This window comes from Pteropus vampyrus, unplaced genomic scaffold, assembly GCF_000151845.1.
Source record: "Pteropus vampyrus isolate Shadow unplaced genomic scaffold, Pvam_2.0 Scaffold96, whole genome shotgun sequence".
Lineage (NCBI taxonomy): Eukaryota > Metazoa > Chordata > Mammalia > Chiroptera > Pteropodidae > Pteropus > Pteropus vampyrus.
In genome coordinates, this window is record NW_011888877.1 from 3,706,015 (window position 1) to 3,730,370 (window position 24,356).

At 36.3% G+C, this 24,356-nt stretch overlaps 1 protein-coding gene and 1 non-coding gene across 22 annotated transcripts in view; one reads left to right on the forward strand and one right to left on the reverse strand.

The window, feature by feature from the left end:
- Positions 1 to 276: 276 nt before the first annotated feature.
- The window catches only part of MLLT10 (MLLT10, histone lysine methyltransferase DOT1L cofactor), a 188,877-nt gene continuing 164,797 nt past the window's right edge, over positions 277 to 24,356 (forward strand). For 13 of the 21 annotated variants that reach the window (XM_011364387.2, XM_023533125.1, XM_023533128.1 and 10 more), the window contains exons 1-3: positions 331 to 633; positions 791 to 950; positions 3,423 to 3,502. In XM_011364387.2, the coding sequence (XP_011362689.1) occupies positions 791 to 950; positions 3,423 to 3,502 (240 nt within the window). In that variant the 5' untranslated portion in view covers positions 331 to 633. Of the gene's footprint in view, positions 296 to 322; positions 660 to 790; positions 951 to 1,562; positions 1,774 to 3,422; positions 3,503 to 14,133; positions 14,315 to 24,356 lie in introns of those variants that run through there. The other 8 variants (XM_011364391.2, XM_011364388.2, XM_011364389.2 and 5 more) reach the window with 8 other exon arrangements.
- Positions 24,009 to 24,072, reverse strand: LOC111742568. Its single transcript, XR_002781373.1, has one exon. It is a non-coding gene; the product is annotated as a small nucleolar RNA SNORD42 (small nucleolar RNA).

Here is a 24,356-nt window from a genome sequence, read left to right on the forward strand (position 1 = left end):
GGTTCCCAGGGCGGGGAGGTGCCCCCGGGAGTCCCCTCCAGCTACTCTGACAGGAACGCCCTGCCCCCGGCCCTCAGCATCCTCCTCCCCTCCCTCCCACTGAGGCCTCTTCAAGGCGTGCACACGCCGCCGCGCGACCGGCGCTGCAGACCCAACGTCCCCGCCCCCGCGTGCGCGTCCCCGCGCCCTCCCGTTGGCTCGTTCAAGTCTCGGCGCGGCGCCGGCTCCACTCGTCCCCACCCCCCAGCACACCTCGGCGGCGGCGAGAGGCGCCGGCAAGGGGCAACGCCAGGAGGTAGGCTAGGGCTGCCCGTCGGACGCGGCGGCGCGCACGCAGGCCTCGCCTCCTCCTGGCTTTTCCCTCACGCCGGCCGCAGGGCGGGCGCGCACGCCGAGTGACGCTCGGAGGAGGAAGCGCAGCCCGCGTCCCCGCCCTCGCTGCCCCCGGCCCAGCGGGAGCCCCCCCAGTGCGCCTGTGCGGAGGCCTACTTGATTATGTGTGCCCTCTCCGGGCTCCAGCGTTAGCGGCCGGGTGGAGGTGGGGAGGGAGAAGACCAGGAGGAGGCGGAGGAGGCGGTGGAGGGGAGGTGGGGGGAGTCAGCAAGGACATGGCTCCTGACTCCTGTGCGGAACGTGAGTGACTGAGCGGCAAAGCCCGAGTGAGCGAGCGGCCGAGCGGCGGGCGGGGGCCTGGGGCACCGGGAGGGAGCTGGGTCGCGGGTGGCTGTGTTGGGGGCAGCACTAATTGGCTTGCATGTGTTTTTTAATGGTCCCCCCAACTCCCTCTTAGATGGTCTCTAGCGACCGGCCCGTGTCACTGGAGGACGAGGTCTCCCATAGTATGAAGGAGATGATTGGAGGCTGTTGCGTTTGCTCAGACGAGAGAGGCTGGGCCGAGAACCCGCTGGTTTATTGCGACGGGCACGGCTGCAGCGTCGCGGTGCATCAAGGTAAACACCCAACCGTCCGCCGGGCCGAACCCGGCCTGCTCCCAACCGTCACCGCTTCCCCCACCTTGGCAGCAACTGCCAGTTCCCTGCCGCCCCTCCCCCCGCCCCGCCCCGTTCCGCGGCCCGGGGTGGACTCGGAGGGTCCGCGGCGAGGCGCGGGGGGTGTGGGCTGTGCATGTGGGAGAAAGTGCGTGTGGCCTGGACTGTCATGTGATTCAGCGCTCACTCTCTCAAGTGTCATTTGGCCGCCGCCTGCGCCGGGAGCCGTGGGTCCGGAGACTTTCTGAGGCGGTGGTTGGAGAAAAGTGGGTGCGGGGCCTCGGGGTAGGGAGCGGGGGGGCTGGGCGTGCGCCCCTCGGTCGTGTCACGGTGACTGTAGGTGTGGGTTTTGGCACGTGGAGACCCCTCCCCCTTCGTGCCCGCTCCCTTCTGCCGCAGTGTGTCTGGGGACTTCCTGTGGCATGGAATCAGGCTCCGAACGCCACTCGCTGCTTTAGGGCCGGGCGGGGGAGGGGGCAAGGGGGTCGCCTTGCCGCTTTAGATTAGGGAGGGGGGCGCCGCTGCTACACCCCAAGCTTTCTGGCGGAGACGCTGCTGCTGCTGTGGACGGGGAGCTTCCTGCGGTGAAGACGGCGAAAGGTCGCCGCCGCAGTCGCGCTGCTGCAGGAGTAGCTTGGCTGAGCTGCCCTGCGCTGCTGGATGAGGCTGTTCAGTGGCCGCGTCAGGCCACTTCCTCAGCTTTAGTGACTGAAGAGAAGAGAAGGTGGTGGTGCCGCCAGTGACTTGGGCAGCATCTTAGTTTAGTTCTGGGTGTTTCTGCTCGGTGAGTTTTTTGGATATACTAAAAGCCGAGGACACTAATAAAGTTTTCTGGACATTGAAATTTCTCACCTTTTCCATTTCATGTGGTAAGGAATTGAGGCTGAAACAACCTTGATCATTTTTTGTTGGCTGTTATACTCCCTGTTATTCACCAACCTGCCCCCTTCCCATTTCTGAATCTGGCGTTGAGTAGTGGATGTAAGGGGCTAAAGTGCACTCTTTATAGGATGGAAGCTCAGAACTGGAAAGGGAGACTTCGGAAGTAGTGAATTAACTTGAGAATGCAGTCATTCTCATTGTCTTTTAAAGAAGAGGAATTTTGCACACCTATGTTTTTAAGAAGTAAAAACAATGTGTGTTGAAACTAGACACTGATTTTAAGGTCTTAGAAAACTGGTATATAGTTTTCCATTACAGTGTTCATTGGCATTTGTCGAGGAATGTCTTATGAATTATCAAGTTTTGATAAGTAATCTCATTTCTCGATATAGGAAATGTTCATTTAAATCTTAAGTTTTTCTTCTCTAGAAATACTTCTGAATTAAAATATAAGATTTTGGACACTGATGCTTCGTTTCTCGGAATATTTTTACTCTGACATCTTTACAAGTTTTAAAAGGGATTAGAAGGTTAGCTTTTGGAATTTTCAGAATTTCTGCTGATTTTATATTAAGTGCTCTCCAATATTTAAGATACTTTGAAGTTTCCTCCGAGCAAGGTCATTTGAGAATGTCAATTGGATATTCGTGTTTTTAGGTTTTGGGGAAAACTTCAATTTGGGTTAATAGTAATGTAAAATATTAACAAATATTAATGAAAAGTATTAATTATTTTATTAATAAATATAATATTAATAAATATTAACAAAGTTTCAAACAATTTGACTTAGATATGTGATATATACTCAGACCACTTGTTGGAACATTCACATTATATATTTAGAAATATGCACTTATTTTGGTAACACTTTATTGAGATGTAATTCACATACCATACAATTTACCCATTTAAAGTATAAAATTCATGGGTTTTTAGTGTACTCACAGAGTTTTGCATCCATTACCACAATCAATTTTAGAACATTTTCATTACCCTAACAAGAAACCTTGGACTCTTTAACCTTTACTCCCCATTGCTCCCCAACTCCCCAAGCAACCACTCATCTACTTACTGTGTCTATAGATCTGCCTATTCTGGATATTTTAGATATATAGAAGCATTTCACTTTTACATTCCATTTTCTGCAATATCTGTTGCTCATGATTTGGAAATATTTTCATTAGACTTATCTAAAATGCTTACTGTTAAAACTGCAGGATAAAGGAATGAATTAATGAATTTCTAAGCCTATGTAAAAATCTAATTATGTGTTAAATTTTACCTAATATTCTTTCCATCATAAAAGAATAATTAAGATTTGTAGTGTTTATACTTAAACGAAACGAAAGATTGGCATTTTAACATTTTTATTATATCATACAATTCAACTACGTAATATATGTGATAAGTATAAATACAAAATATTTTAATTCTTTACAAAGCAGGCGGTTCACATTTATAATTTAAGAGATAATTGGGCTTTGAAAGGGCACTTGATTTTCCATAATTTTTTAATCTGAACATATTTTAAAACATTTTATTTTCCAACAGCTTGCTATGGCATTGTTCAAGTACCCACTGGACCATGGTTTTGCAGGAAATGTGAATCTCAGGAGAGAGCAGCCAGAGTGGTAAGGACTGTTTATCAAAAACATTAAAATACTTTACTGAGCTTAGGATGCTACACACTCATGTTTCCCTTTGAAGGGTTGTCAGTCTTTTGTTCAAATATTGAATTTGGGCCAAATATTGACTTGCAGTTTTAAACCGATTTTATAAAATCTGAAAAACAAATTGAAGCACATAAGTATATGTTGATTGATACTTTGAGCAGATGAAATATGAAGTTGTATTTGGGCTTTATTAGCCCTGCTTAATGGTTTGAAGGTTAAATTGGCCAGAGTTAGAATATAATGGCACTAGAACATAAGGAAGTTACACTGATAATTCTGCCAAGTTCTGTTTACTGAATTAAGAAACAAGAATTTAACAATTCATAATTTTAGTACATCTACACATGTGTAGTTTAACTTTGAACGCTCAGTATTTTCAGATATTCAGCCCCTTTGGCAAAGCAACATAAAGATCTTTCTTTTTTAACTTGGCTAGCTACCTTCTTTCTGAACACTTTTGTAAACCCTCTGTAAGAATGAGAGAGATATGTTTATTTTTTGTGACCAAAGGATTTTTCCAGTTGAACAGATGAAACTATCAGGGAGAAATAGATTTAATCTTCATTAATCATAAAAGCATTATCATTTGCAATGTGATAGTTCCTTTTGGTTTTGACTAGAGAATTTGACAAGGTAAAAAACAAACATTTTAACTTCTCTATATGTATAATAAAAATGGAATATTTTATTTTTGCTTGGGCAAGTGGTTGAGTGAAACTCAGAGCAGTATTGATATGTTCTGTTTGTGAGGATGCACTGTAGCAGAATTATAGTTATTCTAGCATTAGAATAATGGGAATTAGCAAATGGAGGGTGAAATCAATCATAAAAATTTTAGGACTCAATGAGGTATGTATAGGTCTACTCTTTATTTTTTTGCCTTTTTGTAACATGTTATCATTTGTAGTTGATGGGTCTCCAAGCAACGAAAGGTCTGCTTTCATTTATTAGTAAACACTGACAGTTAATGTAAGGCTCTTCCGATGGGTGTCACAGTAGATTCCGGGCCAGAGAAAGATTAGAAAGTGAGTATCAAGAGAGGGAGTGATAAAGACATGAATGGGAAGTGGTAGAATTACCAGCATTATTTGCCTCAAATGCCACTTGTTGCCTGTTTTATTCTTTTATCCTCTCCGAGGGCATGGTCAAGATATCTAGGTGAACAGTGTAGTTATCTTAAAAAGTATATAGGAGAAAAAAATATATAGAAGAACACATTTTATTTTAGCTTTCTTTGGTGGGATGTGGGGCAATTAAAAGTTTTAAAGAGCTACACCTTTTCTGAATTCCTGTAGAGTATAAATATAGAAGGTAAGATCCTTTGTAAGAAACAAAACTCCAGCTTAAGTAAGCAAAGACAAGGGCATTTTATTATAAGGATATAGGAGCTAAGAACTCAAACATGGAAATGTATGCATGTCTTAGAAAGGGAATCGAATTAGTCTTAATCTTACTTCTGTTTTTCTCCGTGTCTGCTTTGTTCTTTTCTTTTCTGCCGATTTTCTCTGCTCCTTCAACAATTAATCACTGACTTTTTTTTGACTGTTTACAATGTCAGATACTGTGCTAATGTTCAATACCCATCATCTCTTTTAATTGTCCTATCACATCTATGAGGTAGATATTCTGTTCTCATTTTATGGATAAGGACATCATAGTTTTAAGAGAAATACATATCTAGTTGGAGTCTGGGCTGTGATTAATCTCTCAACTACTGTGTTATATGTTGCCTCATGTAGTAAAAGATGGCCACGTTTCAGCTCCTCATATTTTCTATCTCCTATCTCAAGAGACTAAGTCTCAATTTGGCTCTCATGATCCTTTGAGAGAAAAAAAGACAAAAGCAAAACCTGTGGCTTGTCTTGGATGAGTTGCCCAGCTCTAGACCAGTTAGCATGGCTAGACAGTAGGGTTGAATTGTTCAGACACAGGGAGATCTCTGTGGGTTTGGGATAGCTCATTTTTCAGAGAAGAGGGATTTATGAGCTGGTGGTACCTTGACAGATACTAAAGAGTAAAATTCCAGAATAGTAAAGCAATACTTTAGTATACTACCAAACTACTTGTAGTTTGGTAGTATATAGAATGGATTTGAAAGACGAGGTTGGAAACGGAAAGACTTAGGATGCTATCACTGTAAAAATGTGAGTAGAAATGGAGGGAGTAGAACAGAAGGGAGGGATCATTTTGAAGGATGAAATGAATGTTGGGTAACGGAAAGGAAATAATCAAAGATGATTCTGAGATGTCAAGGTTGATCATTCTGGAATGGCGATACTATTACATAAATAGTAATAGAATTTGGAAATTTAGGACTAAAATAATGGAGTCAAGTTAAAGTTGGAGCTATGTAGAAGACTGGGAACCAAATGATATTTTTTGTTAGAGAGAAGTAATGAAGAGCTGTGGTGAATACCCACAAATGGGAGAATAAGAGAACAGGTTACCAAGGATGGATAATGGACAATCGGGAACATGGACAGTTGGTTTTTCAGGAGAGAATAATTGATACAGTACAGTAGCAGCATGGACAGTTGGTTTTTCAGGAGAGAATGATAGTGACATTGCTGCTAAGGATGCTGGACTAAGAAAAGTTTTCAAGACAGCAATTGTATTTTTCTGGTTTGGGCAGAATGCTCATTGTGTAGGGCATTGAAGAGTAGGGATTGTAGGATTAGATTGAACGTTGAAAAAGTAAGGAAAGAGGAAAATAAAAGTAGACAGAGATTGAGGGCAAGTTTGGTTTTTAAGGGAAGCTCTTTGTAGATAGGCATTCATTTTTCCGAGAAAGTACTTGAATTGCTTTATTCACCTCAGGTATGAATACATATTTTTACTGAAAAATTTTGATTAGACTTAGACTATTTACTAATCATCATAGTGGTTGAACTTCAAAATTCTTATAACTATTTTTGTATTTAATGTGTATTTATTTCTTAATTACCACAGGCTGAAGAGATTTGTGAGAAATTTCATCTGCTTATTTGATATTAATGAGATACAGAGAGAATATTTTATATTTTAAGTATTCTTTGAAAACGTGTTGAAAGTGGATCGTGCAAAAAATAAAATGGCCAAAAGCCCATTAAGAATTTGCGTTATTTAGGTATTGCTATTCAAGTTCTAAATGAAAGACTATTCTTTCCCTACAGGAGGTGAGCCTTAATTTTTCCTACTGCTCTGCCTTTTTTTATTGCAGTTCTTCCTGGTTTCTGACAGGAGGAACTGCTGGGTGAAATCAAAAGCGAGGTTTTAGGGGTTGATCTCAGGTTGTACCATTTTAATTTTTGTTTAAGGAAGATGCATAATGCAAACAAGTCACTATAAATCTGTAAAACTATGTAAATTATATACTCGATTATATTAATTATATATTTATATTTAATTTTAATTATATTAATATGTATTTAATTATTACAAATAGTTCTGAACAATATAGAATGTAAAATAAGTACATATGTATTCTCTACCTAGAACGAACAAATGTTACCTTTTCATATTTGCTTCAAATAGTCCCTTCTTAGAATAATAAAAGATTAAATTGAAGTACTTTCTGTACTCTCCTCAGTCTGAGTCAACTAATTATCCTTTAGTGTCAGGCCCTTCTATATATTCTTTCCAGTTTTAGTGAGACATAGTTGAGATATATTAGTTTAAGGTGTAAAACATTATGGTATATGTATATATATAGAAAAATGATTACCACAATAAGTTTGGTTAACATCTTTTACTTCATATAGTTGCAAATATTTTTTCTTTTGATGAGGATTTTTTTTTGATGAGAACTTTTAAGATTTACTGTTTTTACTGTGAGCAACTTTCAAATACACAAAACAATACAGTATTGTTAATTACAGTAAATCTGCTGTATATTACATCCCCAGGTCTTGACTTATATAACTGGACGTTTTTATCTTTGGCTGCCTTCACCCATTTCCCCCGCCTATACCTGCTGCCTGTGGCAATCACCAGTCTTTTCTCTAAGAGTTTGGTTTCTTTAGATTCCAGAAGTGAGTTCATACAGCATTTGTCTTTCTCTTTCTTACTTGTTTCACTTAGCATAATGCCCTCAAGGTCCATCTGTATTGTCACAAATGACAGGATTTCCTTCTTTTTTTATGGCAGAATAATATTCCTGTGTGTATTTTTTATATATATATCTGTACATATCACCATCTATGTTTTAATACTTATGTGTCAGGATCCATACATACCATCTAGTATTGTATTATTTTACAGAAATGGTACCATATTGTATGTGCGTTCTGCAACTTATAATATAGCTACATTGATATATACTGATATAGTTCATTATCATTTGCTTTTTAGTATTTTGTCACAGAATATACCGCAATTTAATTCTCTTATTGTCATTTAGGTTTTCAATTTTTCATAATCACAAATAGTGCTGCACTGAACATCCTTACAAATATTGAAGCTTGATATTTAAAAAAATATAGTCTGAGAATCTGTATTAATAGGCAAGTTTAATTTATTTATATTATAGTAATGATTGATACATTTGGGCTTATTTCCAGAATTTTACGTTACTTATTTACCATACTTTTCTCTCCCCTCTTTTTCTTCAGTTGGGTGATTGAGTGTTCTTTATTCCTTAAAAAAAATCCTATACCGATCTGGAGATTATATGTTCTATTTCTTTTTAGTGTTTGCCCTTAGAATTTTAATATTCATACTTTATATATATTTTTTTCCTTATTTTTTACACCTACAGCACCTGGTCTTCCTAGGTGGTTTCCCATCTAAGTGCTAAACAGGTCCGACCCTGCTTAGCTTCTGAGATTAGACGCATACTTTATATTTTTTAAAAAACTAATTTCTATACTCCTTTTAAACAAATCCAAGTATCTTAGGATGCCTTTTACTCTTTCCCTTTCAAAATCTTCGTTGTTGTCTATATTTTAATTCAACTGTATTTTTAATCTCCCAAATTAATATTTTTTTAAATAATCATCTATAATTTAGGTTTAACACTACTCATGTTTTTGCTCAACCCAGTTTTTCATTTTCCTTGCTACTTTATGTTTTCCTTGCTGCTTTAAAAAATTCTGAAAAGAAAAATTTTCAGAGTCTGTGGCTAAGAAAGCTATATATTCTTTTTATGTCTAAATATAATTTTGTTCTCTTGTATGCTAGTTTGAATTCTAGGATAATTGTTATTTTCTTGTAACTGAAAAATTATTCTAGCTTGTTTTCTGGTGCTTATTTCTGCGAATAGGAAATTTATTGACAGCCGTTTTATCCTTCTTGAGAGTTCATGTGCTTTTTCATTTGGACGACTCACTGCTTTTTTCCCATTTTGGAAAATTTTCTGTTTTCAGATATTATCACCTTCGCATTATATTTTCTTCTAAAACTGTTACTTAAGTGTATGTTTGGGATTCCCATCTTTTTCTTCATAGCTTTTAATTTCTTTTTTATATTTTCTGCCTTATCTCTGCATTACACATAATCTCTTTGACTCTGCCTTCAAATTTATGCTTATCAACCCAATTAGTGAATTTCTTTTCTGGGTGAATCATGTAGAATTTCTATTTTTATTTTTCAATTTACTTCTTTTTTTTTATAGTATCTTGATATTATTGCCTTAAGGATTACATTTTTTCCTTTATTTAAAATTATTTTAAAACTCAGATTTTGAATTCTTTGTTTTGTTTGTTACTCTGGTGGCAGATATCTTCATATACTTTGAAATTTTTGACTACGAGCTAATCATCTGGAGTTGTTGTCTTCCTTAAGAATCATTTTCCTCTAACCTAAGTTTGCGAAGATGTTACTATGGGGAGTTTTTGCATTTCTTCTGTTATTGTTAAGAATTGCCTTTGGCTGCTAGTAAAAAAAAGGCCAGATTAAATTCCTACAAATTAGGAATTTACAAATTTACAAATTCTTTTCTTTAAAAAAAGTTCAGAAAGGCATTTTAAAGCTTTCATGACAGTTCTGTGAAGTCATTAGGGATCAGACTTTTTCTGTCTTCTGACTGTATAAACCTTAACACATGGTTTTCGTTTTCAGGGTTGTCCCACTGTCACAGTATGGCAGCTGGAACTGTAGTCCTTACCACTGCAGAAGGAAGTTCCAGGCAGAAAGAAGGGGGAGGGTAAGGTTAAAAAGTGGTTCTCTTTCCAGCTGAATTATCCTCTTAAACAAGCTTTCCTGGAAGCCCCGCTTGACAATTTATGTTTACTTTTACTGGCTCTTAATTGTTAGAGAGACCACAAAATATGGGCTCATTGATGAACTGAATAAAATTGGAATTCTCTTAGTAGACAGGAAGGAGAAAATGAATTTGGGGTTTGTAACCTGTAGACTGTCACACTTTGCCCAGAGGGGTTCATTCCTGCAGACCAGTTTTTACCCAGTGTTTCTTGGACTGGATTCCAGCCCCTTTATATAATGGATTTTGAGCCTCACACTCTCTCTCAGCATAAGCTTGAGTTTCCTGTTTTTCTAGGGTGACTCTTCTACTCATGTCCAGAACATGTGTCTCACTTCAGTGCAGCTTCTCTAGTCTTAGTGTTTTTCTAGGATAGATTCCCCTTTGGTGGTTGGATAGGCCCTTACCAGCTCCTGTCCTTATGCAGGGAGCCCATTTAGAGCTCTTGTGCACATTTAAGATCTATGCTAGAGTCATAGTAAACCCCAGCCTCTAGGGTTTATAGTAGATCTGATATTGTCATCGACTGCCTTAGCTTCAACTAATGTACATTCTTTTAGCTTTTAAGTACTCTGTTTTTAATTTCTGCCACCTGGAGATTTACCTTTATCTACATAATTAAAATTATTTTTAGATTTATCTTATATATATAACTTTTTTTCTTTTTATTTCTGTACAAGCTTTTTAGCCTATATATGTTAAGTGGAATGCCTTCAAAGTTAAACATTTGCTAACATTTTTTCTTACTACTGATTTTGTATCTAATACTTGCTTTTTAAAAATTCAGTATAGCATTCTAAGTTCCTTATAACTTTGAAAGAGGAGATTTTAACAAGTTAATAGATTTCGTGCTTCCCACCATAGGTAAAACAGCAAGTAGCCAACTTCCCTAGTCTCTCTTCTTGATTTCCACTTTCTTTTATTATGAGAAAAGCTTGGCATAACTTAAGTGTTTAATACCTGTTTGTATCCTTTCCTAACCAGTCTGTATAACTAGTAAGAAAAATGAAAACATAAAGGTACCTAGATACATTCCCTAGCATATAGTACCTGTTTATTCCATTTTTCATTAAGATTTAATTTTTATGTTGGTATCCATGTGATAAATGCACATAGTCAAAGTCAGGTAGTACCAGAGTCTTCTCTCAGACACAAAGCAGTACTTTGCTACTTGACTCTAGAACCCTCATCTCATGACCTAGAGGAAACCCCTTTTGGCTGTTCTTTCTGGTATTTACTTCTGTATTTCTAAAAGGAATGTATAAGCTATTTTTGACATCATTTTTAGATGTTTGCTTTTCAGTGTATGACAAATTTTGGTTAAATCAGTAATGTTAAATAGTAAGATTTACATTATTATGACTATTTGGTTAATTTCTGAGCCAAGTATATTCTTTTTTTTTGTATTTTTCCTTGAGATTAATAATTGTCTTGTACTTTCATGTTTCTTGTATTCTTTATTATAAGGCTATATTTTTATATACCCTCTAGTTGCTTCTTTATCTAATCTTGCATTTGGTTAATGAATCAGGTAGTCTGTAAATTCAGTTTTCCTTTTCTTCTCTTTACCTTCTTTTTCTCTCCCTCTCAGTCTCTTCTTTTTCCTTCTCCCTCTTTCTCTTCCTCTCCCGCTCCTTCCTCTCTCCCCTTTTTCTTTCCCTTCTCTCTTGCCTCCTCTCTTCTCCCTCTCTTCTCTTCTCCCTATTCTGCCTCCTCATTTCTCTCCTCTTCCACCTTTCCCTCTTCCTCCTTTTTAAACCGTTGGACCTTCTTCTGGATACTATCTCCCTGTTCCCATCAAGACTGGTTTCTCTTTAGGCCTGGAACTTCCCTTCACTATTATCTTAGGAGTTTTTTTACTTCTCGCTTATTTTGGGTTCCCTGTTTTTTAACCCCTCACAACCCTATTTCTTCATCTTTAGTGGTTTATTTCCTTGTTTTGGTGGGCACGTATTCTAGCAGCGTCATAGGAAAAAGGTGTGTGAGAAGTAAATTTTTAAAGATTTTATGCTTTTGATAAAATTAGCTTTACCATCTTACTTGATTGATAGTTTGGCTGAATAGAATTTGTGTTTGGTGGTCATTTTCCTTCAGAATTTTGAAGCTATTTCTCCATTGCTTTTTAGCTTGCAGTGTTTCTGAGAAGGAAGCCCCATGAAGTTCTGATTTCTGATTCTTTGTATGTGATTGTTCTCTCTGGATTTAGTATTTTTTCTTTATCCAGCTTATTTCTGATATTTTACATGGTAGTGTGCTTTCTTTCACTCATTGTACTGAGCACACAAGTGGCCCTTTTGATTTGGTAAATCATGGAGGAGAACATGAGTTTAGCTAAAGGAAATTTTTTTATATTATTTCTTTGATAATTTCCTCAGTTCTGTTGACATTGTTTTTTTTTCCGTATGTTTATTTAGATGTTGGACCTTTTGAACTAATCTTCTGATTTTTTACATTTTGTCTTTGTTCATTTTCTGCTTTTTGAGGCATTGCCTTACTTTATTTTCCAACTCTTATATTTCTAAATTCCATTACATTTTTAATTTCCAAAGGCTTTTATGCTCTCTGAATGCTCTTCATTTTTTATCTTATGTTTTTCTTTCTTTGATGCAATATCTTAACTATGAGGATATGCATCAGAGGGTTGTTTTTGTTTAATTCAGTTTCTTCTGCTTCTGGGACTTTTTTCCTTAGTTTCTTTGTACAGTTTGTTTTGGCCTGTCTTGTTAAAGACTTTGCTTTAAAATCTGGCGACTCCTAGCTATCAAGCTCCTAATGAGTTGATTGGAAGCTCTGTGTGTGGGCAGGGATTGTTGGCTGATTGGCTTCATTATAGGCCATCTAGCTGGGTTCTTTTATTAGGAGACCACCAACTGATTAGTTTATTCAGAGAAAAATCTTTCAGTCATTTGTTTGGGATTGACCAGCCAGGTTACCAATATTTTTTGAGCCAGGTAGTTGCTGGAATTTCACTATTTAGAATTAGATTTTCAATAATTCTTTTTTTTTTTCCCTTCAGTATGATACCCCTTTCCTCAGATGTGCCTTGTGTCCCCAAGTCCAAATTTCATTGTTTACCCTTTTTGCAGTTTTCTAGGGTGAGGGAGAGACAGGTACCCAGTAGTTCATAGTGAAGAAGGAAATTGGGAGGGGAGTGTTGATTGTTTTTAGATTATATTCAATCCCTCCTGTTTTTAGCTTCACCGGAACCCATCCCTCCTAGATACATACACCACTGTACATGTACAACTCCCTACCCCGAATACCTGGTACCTAAAGTTCTTCAGTTTCTGATGCTATGTGGGCTTGTTTTTGGGCTTGTTTTACTGCTTTTGGGCTTGTTTTACTGCAGCAACCTTTTCTGATCTGTTAAGTAATGGGTTCCCAACTCCTGTCTGGGAACCGGGCTGCACAGCAGGTGGTGAGCAGCAGGGCGGGCAAGCTAGCTGAAGCTTCATCTGTATCTGCAGCCGCTCCCCAGCGTGAGCATCACCACCTCAGCTCCACCTCAGATCATCAGGCATTAGATTCTCTTAGGAGCACCGGTCCCTGGTGCCAAAAAGGTTGAGGACTGCTATTTAAGTCATTTACTACTTGTTTCCTTTCTAGCTTCCAAAACTTTGTAGTTGTCTTCCCTTATATTCTCTTTGTCCTGTGGCTTTATGTCCTTTTATCTCATTTAATGGAATTTTAGGAAGAAAGGAGTTACTTTTTAAGTAGAATTAAGTACCTGTGCTTGTGATGTAGTCTTTTCTCATTTCTCCCTGATCTTGGTTTATCTTTTAGCCTGTCTTTTTTACTTGATTTTTCTCTCCGCTTAGATTACAGACATTTTTGTAGAATTCCCTTGGATTCTACGTTTTCTTTACAGTTTTCACCTTTTTGTCTTTCCTCTTTTGCTTCCTGGAAGAATAAAACTATAGTTGGTTTCTCTGCTTCAACTGCCTGCTGTATGTAGTATAGCCTCTTAGTTGTGTTTGATGATTGAAATATAACTTAGTTTTTATTTTAAATAATGGCATATAAAAATCTGCATTTACTATAACACTTTCATCATGGACACTGTCCATTTTGTCTTTCATGATCATTATATAAAGATCCGTGTACAAGAAGTTCTTTTAACAATTTAGCATCAGGAAAATTGTCTCCCTTGAAGCTCTGGTATATTTCCTCCTTTTTAATAGCTCTATGACACACATTCTATTTCCCTTTTTGTTCTGGCTACCAGGCAGTCCAGAACCAAATCTGGTGTTTAGTTACATCAGTTATATTAATCTGATTATTAGTATATTTGTTTCCTCCTCCTCCTCTGGTGGGGTTTAGAACTTCACCTCTTATCTCTGTTTCTCTGCGTGTTGATTTCATTCTCTCATACTACAGACTCTCTACTTCATGAGGCTGGAACCATGACTGCTGGCAGCTCTTGGCTCTCATCTTCCCATCCCCTTCTACCAGAAGAAGGGGCTCTCTTGAAGAATCCTGAGAAGGACTCTGATTGACCTGTCTTGGATCATGTACCCACCATCCCTGTGGCTGGAGTGGGGAGGGCACTATGAATGGCAACCCTCACTAGAACTACATAGTTGGAGTCAGGGGTAAGAGAGTTTCCCTAAATCAGGGGGATGTCCCTCATACTGGCTTTCAATGTTCATGTTCCTATTTTTTATTGTTATAATGCAGGTCCTGTATTTATTTGTAGGCTGTCTCAAATCTTTTTCTGAAAAAATTTTAGTTGTAAATAAGTATATAAAATATCACAAACACCTTTTCATTCACCCTTACTACCATTACATTTGGCTCTTAAGTCTGCCACTCTGTTGATTTTGCTAACCTCAAATAGCCATGTCCAAAATTTGCTTACCAGTTTTCATTCTACTTGAACTACTTTTAGCATTTAAAACTGTGATCACTCCATCTTTCTTGCAGTTCTCTCTCCTCATGACTTCTGGGAAGCTACTTTCTTCTCCTACCTGTCTTTTGGATTCCTGTTTGGTATTACTTCCTTCTCTAAAATTGAAGTTACACGATTGCTTTTCTGGCCTGTTTATTTGATTACCTCACCTGAAGTAAACTTATACATGCTCATAGATGCCTCTAGGGATCAATATCACCTGAACAATTTTTTCTAGCCTTCAGATCCATATTTGCAGTTGCCTTTTGGATATCTCTATTTAGATATCCTAGGCATCTTAAATTAATTTCTCTACTTCTCTAGTCACATAATCTAAGCTCTATTTTTTTTGTCTAGATTATTGCAACAGTTGAAATTGCTTATTTAATTTTCAGTAAGGTGATGATATATTGATATGGTGCAAAAAATATAAAAAGATATATAGTGAAAGTTATTCCTTGTGAATCTCTTACTTGCCTAGTTTTGTTTCCCAACTTCCCATTGCTATTTGTTTTTCATTCATTTTCCTAGATTCTTTATATATGTACATGCTTCATACATGTATAGACTCGTTTTTCTTTTCTACAGAAAGGTAGCATATTATTCATACTTCACAGTGAATGTCTTTCTTATCTTCTCCCATTTTCAGTATAGTTCTTTTCAGTATAGTAGATTATCTCCTACAAAGCAAATATAATTGTCATTCCCTAATTTTATGTAATGTTTCTTTTTTTTTGCTTCTGCACAGAAATAAAATTTTCCTTTTTTCTGTAATCCTATTTATTCTTTAAAAATTTTTTTTCAGTTACAGTTGACTTTGAGTATTATTTTATATTAGTTTCAGGTGTACAGCATAGTTGTTAGACATTTATATAATTTATGAAGCGATCCCCTGATAAGTCTAGGACCCACCTGGCACTGATTATTACAGTATTATTGACTATATTCCCTATGCTGTACTTTATATCCCCATGACTATTTTGTAGCTACCAATTTGTACTTCTTAATCTCTTTACCTTTTTCATCCAGCCCTCCTGCCCCCTCTTATCTGGCAAATATCAGTTTGTCCTCTGTATCTATGAGCCTGTTTCTGTTTTGTTTGTTCCTTTATTTTGTTCTTTAGATTACACATATAAGTGAAATCGTGTAGTATTTGTCTTTCTCTGTCTGACTTAATTTCACTTAGCATAATACCCTCTAGGTCCATCCATGTTGTCATAGATGATAAAGATTTAATTCTTTTTTATGGCTAATATTCTATTGTATATACGCACCACAACTTTATTCCTATAGTGGTTCTTAACTATTGGTGAAGGGAATAATTTTTTCTGGTCCACATATTTTCACTAAAAGTATATTTCACACATTTAATTTTTGCACAGAGCATGACTGGGTAACAGCCCTCCACCTCCACCCTGGACACTAAAAATTCTAGTTCTAGTAGGGTCAGAAGTTTATAGTGGTATTGTTCTAGAGCCAAATAGGAATGACAGCTACCCTAACACGATGTAAACTCTCCTTTTTCCATCTCTCTTCTCTATCCCTTCTATTTTCACTTTCCCCACTCCATCTTCTACGTAGCTATGAGTAGACTAATAACCCCAAAAGAATGACTTTCTACATGCTGTTCCCCAAAGATTATGCTGTTAAGTGCTATGCTATTCTTCAGGTTAAAGTTAAGCAAATAACCAGAAATGTTAAGACATGCGTATGTAAATATCTTCATCTTGATGCTGTTTTAGAATAGAAAAATGAAAATTGCATAAATTTGAGATTAGGAAGTAATAGATCATCAGTTTTAAGGGCACTATTCCTTCATGTGTGTTTTAACCCCCTTTTTCTTGCTTTATTCCTTCTGTCTTTAAAGTTAGGATGGAGACGTTTAGATGAGCTGGATCTCTGTTCAGGAAAGTTTCGTTTTACTTAGACTTTCTGGAAAAACACTTCTTTTAATCTTCCTTGGCAACATGTGATAATATTTATGGATGTTTGACTGCTTTTGGTGACTGATTTTTTTGGGTAGTGCTGAATTTTCTTTCCCAAACACTCCAATTTTTGGTCGTCTTTGTTATATGTAGGATTTTCTTATTTTTAATTATTAGATATATGATTCAGAGAAAAAATGGTATGCCCAGTATATGGACAATTAAAAGAAAATAAAGTGAATATCCACATACTTAACAACCGAGCTTAAAAGATAGAGCATTGTTCATGCCTTTGACCGCTGTTGTGCCTCTCTCTGATTGTGTTCCCTTCTTCCCCTGAAGGAAACAGTTTTCTGAATCCTATTAATTGTTCTTGATTCTCTTCAGTTTTATTTCTAAACAATATATTATTTAGTTGTAGTTGTATTGAACTTCATGTAAGTGGATTATGCTCTATTTATTTGATTCGCAGTATATTTTTGAGCATTATTTGATGCATGTAGCTACAGTTGATAACATTTTTATTGTATAATATTTCAGCATGCCGATTACACCACTGTCTAGTCCACTGTTGAGGAACATGTAGATTTTTGTCAGTGTTTTGCAAACATGAATAGTTACTGTTGTGAACATTCTTATACATATGCAAGAATTTCTCTAGCTTATTGTTCTTCAAACTGCTGGGCATGCGACAAAAAGGGTCATAAAATTGATTTAGTGGAGAGCAACCAGCATTAGAAAATGAAATAGAACAGGAGAAAAGGTTTTTCAGTATCCTCTGTATGTATACACAGTTGAAGCGTAAGACATTTTTTAGAGTGGTTCGTGGTCAAAGAAGTTTGAGTGACACAACTCTAGGGTAGATACTTAGAAGTGGAGTTACTAGGTTGTCAGGAAGACCAGTCCATTTTCAGAAGTGATTATTTCACTTTATTTTCCCACCAATGAATGTCTTCTCTGCTCTATATGTTTAATATGTCAATCTTTTTAACTTTAGTCATTTTGATAGTTGTGTGGTTATATGTTCTTGTGGTTTTCATTTTGCAATTCTCTGGTTATTAATGATGGTAAACCCCTTTTCATGTATTTATAGGCCATTCGGATTTTCTCACTTGTGACTTGGAGATAGCTTCTCTATGTTAGTGGTTCACTTTTTTTATTTAATGAAAAGTTCTTAATTTCAATGTAGTCAAAATTTTCAGTTCTTTTTATTTTGTGGTTAGTGCTTTATTGTGACCTATTAAATTTTTCCTAACTTAAGGTCCTGTATAATCTTCTAAAATAATTTTTTTCCCTGCTTTTCACTTTTAAGTCTATAATCAACCCATCTGATTTGATTTCGTGTACAGAGTAAAATAGGGAGGAAAACATATATTTATTTTACATATTAACATTTATATATTTCATACTTATTATATGTAATATGTGTTACATATTAATTCAATAGGAACATTCAGTTTTTTTAACACCATTCTTTCCTCTTCTGCTGTACAGTGGTATTATATCATAAATGAGCAGTTCCTGTATGTGTGGATTTGTTTCTGGATGTTCTGTTCTATTCTTTTGATTCGTCTTATCTTTGTGCCAACACTGCAGTTTAAAATGACTATAGCTTGACCATCTGAATGGGAAAATGTATTTCCAAGCAACGCCTCCGATAAAGGCCTAATATCCAAAATATACACAGAACTCATACAACTCAATAACAACAAAAAAAACAAACGATCCAGTCATAAAATGGGCAGAGGGCCTGAATAGACACTTCTCCCTAGAGAACATAGAGATGGCCAACAAATATATGAAAAGATGCTCAACATCTCTAGCTATTAGGGAAATGCAAATCAAAACCACAATGAGATACCATCTCACACCTGTTAGAATAGCTTTTAATAACAGGACAAGTAATAACAAATGTCGGAGAGTATGCGGAGAAAAAGTAACCCTCATACACTGCTGGTGGGATTGCAAATTGGTATAGCCTCTATGAAAACAGTATGAAGGTTCTTCAAAAAACTAAGAATTGATCTACCATATGATCTAACAATCCCTCTACTGGGTATTTACCCCAAAGACTTGAAAACATATGCCCGAAAAGATATTTGCAGTATTCATGGCAGCATTATTCACAGTGGCCCAGGTGATAGATGATTGGCTTTTAGAAGCTGTGGTACATATATACAATGGCATATTACTGAGCCATTAGAAGAGATGAAATACATGGATGGACCCTGAGATAATCATACTAAACAAAATAAACCAGACAGAAAAAGTTGAAAACCACATGATATCACTTATATGTGGGATATAAACCTAAAAGCAATAAACAAACAGGACAAACAAACAGAGACTCATGGACATGGACAATAAACTAGTTAGTGGTTACAAGAGGGTAGGGGCATGGGGGGAGGTAGACAGGGTAAAGGGGCTCAAATAAGTGATAACAGAAGGAAATCTAACTATGGAAGGTGAACACAATGTAAATATGTATATGCCTTATTGTTAAAATGTACAGCTCAAACTTACCGGATTTCATTAACCAATGTCACCATGAAAAAATTAATTAAAAAAAATGACTCTAGCTTGTAAGTCTAGACATGAAATAACAAATTAGCCCTTCCTTCTTGTATTTCTCTTTATTTTTTAAGATTTAATATCTTGCCTATTGCTCTTTGCATTTGATAACCATTTCGAATCATTCTACAAAAAAACTGTAGCATTTTGATTGGCTTTGCATTGCTTCTATAAACAGTAATCTCCAATTATTAGGTTTTCTTTTTTCTGATAAAATCTACACAACATAAAATTTATATTTTAACCATTTTTGAGTATGCAGTTCAGTGGCATTAAGTATATTTGCAATGATATATAACCATCACCAGGACCTATATCTAGAACTTTAAAAAAAATATATTTCAAAAATGAAGTTAACATACAATATTATATTAGTTTCAGGTGTACAACAGTGATTAGACATTTCTATACCTTATGAAATGATCACCCTAAGTCTAGTACCCATCTGATACCATACATAATTATTACAATACTATTGACAATACTTCTTATGCAGTACTTTACATCCCCGTGACTAATTTTATAACTGGCAGTTTGTACTTAGTCCCCTTCATTTTGCCGGTCCCACCTAACACCCCCATCTGGCAACCATCAGTTTGTTCTCTGTATCTATGAATTTATTTTTGTTTCATTCATTTATTTTTTTTAGAATCTACATGTAAGAGAAATCATTAGGTGTTTTTGTATATCTGGCTTATTTCACTTAGCTTCTGACTTATTTCACATCATTCATTGCAGATGACAAGATTTCATTCTTTTAATGGCTGAGTAATGTTCCATTGTATATATATATATACACCACATCATCTTCTTCCATTTGTCTGTTGATGGACATCTAGGTTGTTTCCATATCTTGGCTATTGTAAATAATGCTGCAGTGAGTATAGGGGTGTGTAAATCTTTTGAATTAGCATTTTTGATTTCTCAGAAAAGTACCCAGAAGTGGGATTGCTAGGTCATGTAGTATTTCTACTTTTAATTTTTTCAGAATCTCCATACTAGTTTTTATAGTGGCTGCACCAGTTTACAAACCCACCAGCAGTGCATGAGGGTTCCTTTTTTTCCACATCCTTGCCACTTATTCTTTGTTGTCTTTTTGATAATAGCCATTCTGACAGGTGCAAGTTGATATTTCATTGTGGTTTTGATTTGCATTTCCCTGATGACTAGTGATGTTGAGCATCTTTTCTTAAGTCTGTTGGCCCTCTGTATGTCCTCATTGAAGAAATGTTTGTTTAGGTCCTCTGCTCATTTTTTAATATTGTTTTTTTGATGTTGAATTGTATCGTGAGTTTTTTATATATTTTGGGTATCAATCCTTTATTGGACATATTATCTACAACTTTTTTATCATTTCAGACAGAGATTCCGTACCTGTTAAACAATAACTCCTCATTCTACCTTATTCTCAGCTTGCTTTTATCCTATTTCATGTCTTTTTTAAAATTAAATTTACTGGGGTAACAATGGTTAATAACATTATGTAAGTTTCAAATATACAGTTCCATAATACATCATCTATATATTTCATTGTGTACTCATCACTCAGAATCTAGTCTCCTTCTGTCACCACATATTGACCCTCTTTACTCTCTTCATCCTCTTTTCATGCTCCCAACTTTTTATCTCTCTGACTGTCTACTATAGATATCTATGTAAGTGAGATTGTACAATATTTATCCTTAGTATCTAGCTTATTTCACTTAGTTTAATGTTTTTGATGTTCATCTTTTAATATACCGTTGTAGGTGTGTTAAAATTGACTGCCTTTTTATGGCTGAAAAATATTCCACTGTATGTATATACCACATTTTGTTTATCCATTCATCTGTTGATGGATGTTTGGCTGTTTCTCCCTTTTGACTATTGCAAATAATGTTGCTAATGAACATTAGTGTGCACGTATCTATTTGAGTCTCTCTTTTCAAATTTTTAGGGTATATAGTAGGAGTGAAATTGGCTGAATCATATGGTTATTCTGTGTTCAACTTTTTGAGGAATGGCCAAAATGTTTTTCACAGAGGCTGCACTGTTTTACATTCCCACCAGCAGTGGATGAGGGTTTCAATTTCTCTACACCTCCTCCAACTTTTTGGGTTTTTTTAATAATAGCCATGCCGGTGATGTGAAGTGGTATTTATTTCCTTTTTTTTTAATAATAGCCATGCCGGTGATGTGAAGTGGTATTTATTTCCTTGTGGTTTTGATTTGTATTTCCCTAATGATTGGTGATGCTGAGCATCTTTTCATGTGCTTTTTGGCTATTTGTAAATCTTTGGAGAAATGCCTGTTCAGTCATTTGCCCATTTTGTAAGTGGGTTGTTTGTCTTTTTGTTGTTGAATTATAAGAGTTCTTTATCTAATTCTAGATACTAAGACTAGTATCTGGTTCTGGATCTGGACTCTTAGCAGATATATGACTTGCAAATGTTTTCTTGTATTCGTGGCTGGTTTTTTCACTCTCAGATACATAAAGTTTTAATTTCGATGAAGTTCAGTTTAATTTTTGTTTTTTGTTGCCTGAGCTTTTGGTGTCATGTCCAAAATCTCAGTGCCAAACCCAGGGTCACAAAGATTTCCCTAATGTTTTAAAAGCATTCCTTAGGTTTTAGCTCTTATGTCTAGGTCTTTGATCCATTTCGAGTTAATTTTTTTAAAGAAATTAAAACACTTTAAAAAATCATGAGTGGATGATTTTTTAGTTAATTTTTGTGTATATAGTGTAAATAAGGTAAGGGTCCAACTTCACCTTCATTGTTTTGCATGCGGATATCCAGTTTTCTCAGCACCATTTGTTGAAAAGACAGTCCTTTCCCTATTGAATGCTTTGACTCCTTTGTCAAAAATCAGTTGACCATATATATGAGGATTTATTTCTGTGTTCTCTACATTGTTCTCTGAGTCTGTTTTTATTCCAGTTACCACACCATTTTGATTAATGTACTTTTTAATAAGTTTTGAAATCAGAAAGTGTGAGGCCTCCAACTTGGTTCTTTGTTTTTGTTATTCAGAGTCCCATAAGATTCCAAATGAATTTTGGGAGATTAGTGGACATTCGATCTTGTCCAAAATGTCCATGAAGACATTTGGTCCTTGTCAGAAAAGGTCCTTGAAATTTGGTCCTGTCCAAAGAATCCATTAGCGTATTTGGTCCATGCCAAATGGTCCTTGCTATTTGGGCCTGTCTAAAATATCCATGCTTAGAAAATGTCCCTGGGTTCAAATAGCTGATGATGTTTATTGATACTTTTGGTTTACAGGATTAATTCATAAAAAATACTGTTATGTTTTATTGGTCCTGTGTCTGTATTGCCAATAGTAATTTTTCTTCCTTCAGCATAGACGGTGATGGCACATATGGTTAGGAAGATGGGTTGTTGTGGGCAAGACGTTTCCATAGATGTTTTGGTTCGGGACCAAATATCTCCATGGTCATTTTTGACAGGACCAAATGTCCTGCAAGGATTTTAGAAATGCATTTTTCTATTTCTGCATAAACTGTTGTTGGGATTTTTGGTAGGGATGGCATTGAATCTGTAGATCACTTTGGATAGTAATGACATCCTAACAGCATTGTCTTCCAATCCATGCATACTGATGTCTTTATATTTATTTGTGTTGTCTATAATTTCTTTCAGCAACATTTTGTAGTTTTCATTGTATAAGTTCTTTGTCTCCTTGGATAGGCTTATTTCTAAAATTTTTTATGTTATTATAAATGCATTTGTTTTCTTAATTTTTTTTTGGTTTATTCATTTACAGTTATTTTTAATTAAATCTTTTATTTAAGTCAAATGTAGAGTTACATGAAGGTGTAAGAAATAATACAAAGAAATCTTGCATACCATTTACCCAGTTTCCCCAATGCTAACATCTTGAAGAACTATAGGACGATATTGCCACCAGGATATTGAAATTGATACAGATAACAAACAGAATAATTCCATCACCAGAAGGATCCTTCATGGTACCCTTTTTTATAGCCACACTTGATTCTTTACTGCCCTCAGGCTTAATCCCTGGTAACTACAAATGCGTTCTCCAGTTCTGTAATTTTATTACTTTAAGGATGTTATATAAATGGAATCATAGAACATATAACTTTCTGGGATTGGGTTGTTTTTTTTTTTTTCACTCAGCATAATTCTCTGGCAATTCATCCAGGTCATGAATGTATCAGTGGTTTGTTCCTTTTTAGTGCTTAGTATTCTATGTTATGAGTATACCACAGTTTGTTTAACCATTCATCTGCTGAAGAATACCTCAGGTACTTCCAGTTGGGGGTTATTATGAATAAAGCTGTTGTAAATATTCATGTACAGAATTTTTCATGAACATAGGTCTTCATTTCTCTGGGATGAATGTCTAGTTGTACAATTGCTGAGTTGTATGGATAACTACATGTTCAGTTTTTTTTAAAGAAATTGCCAAACTTTTTTCCAGAGTGACTCTACCATTTTACATTTCTACCAGAAGTTTGTGAGTAATCCAGTCTTTAAACATTCTTGCCAGCATGAGGCATTGTTTTTTTTTAGTAATTTTTATAGGCGTGTAGTGATAATCTAATTTGATTTTAATTTGCATTTACCTGATGGCTGATGATGTGCTTATTCATGCCCTTATTTGCTGTCTGTATATTCTCTTTCAGTCAAATGTCCATGACGTTAGCCTATTTTCTAATTTGTTTGCTTATCTATTTGTCTGTTTGTCTGTCTGTCATTAGTCAGCTGGACTTAGTTTATGTTAGATGATTCCTATTTTGTTGGTAACATTCAAAGCAGCATATAGTTGGGAGCCTGACAAACATACGCCTTCTCTCCATCAGGCCTGGGGTGGAGAAGGAAGCCTCTGTCTTTGCTGTGCTCACTGCCTTCTGTGCCTTCTTCCTCCCTCAGTCTTCTGGAGCATCAGTGGTTCCTTACTTACCTCATTATTATCTAAATAGTAATTTTTACATCATTTGCTTAGGTTTTTATTATTATTATTATAGAGCTTGGCACTTCTTATATAGTCTAAATATAAGAGCTTTGTTAAGTATGTGATTTGCTTTTTTTCTCCCATGCTGGAGCTTGTGTTTTCATCCTCATAATGGGCTTTTTTATGCAGTTTCTAATTTTGTTGAAGTCCAGTGTATGAATTTTTCCCAATATAGACCATACTTTTGTTGTAAAATCTAATAACTCTTTACCTAAACCCTAAATCCCCCCAAATTTTGTTTTCTTTTAAAAGTTTTATAGTCTTATGCTTCAC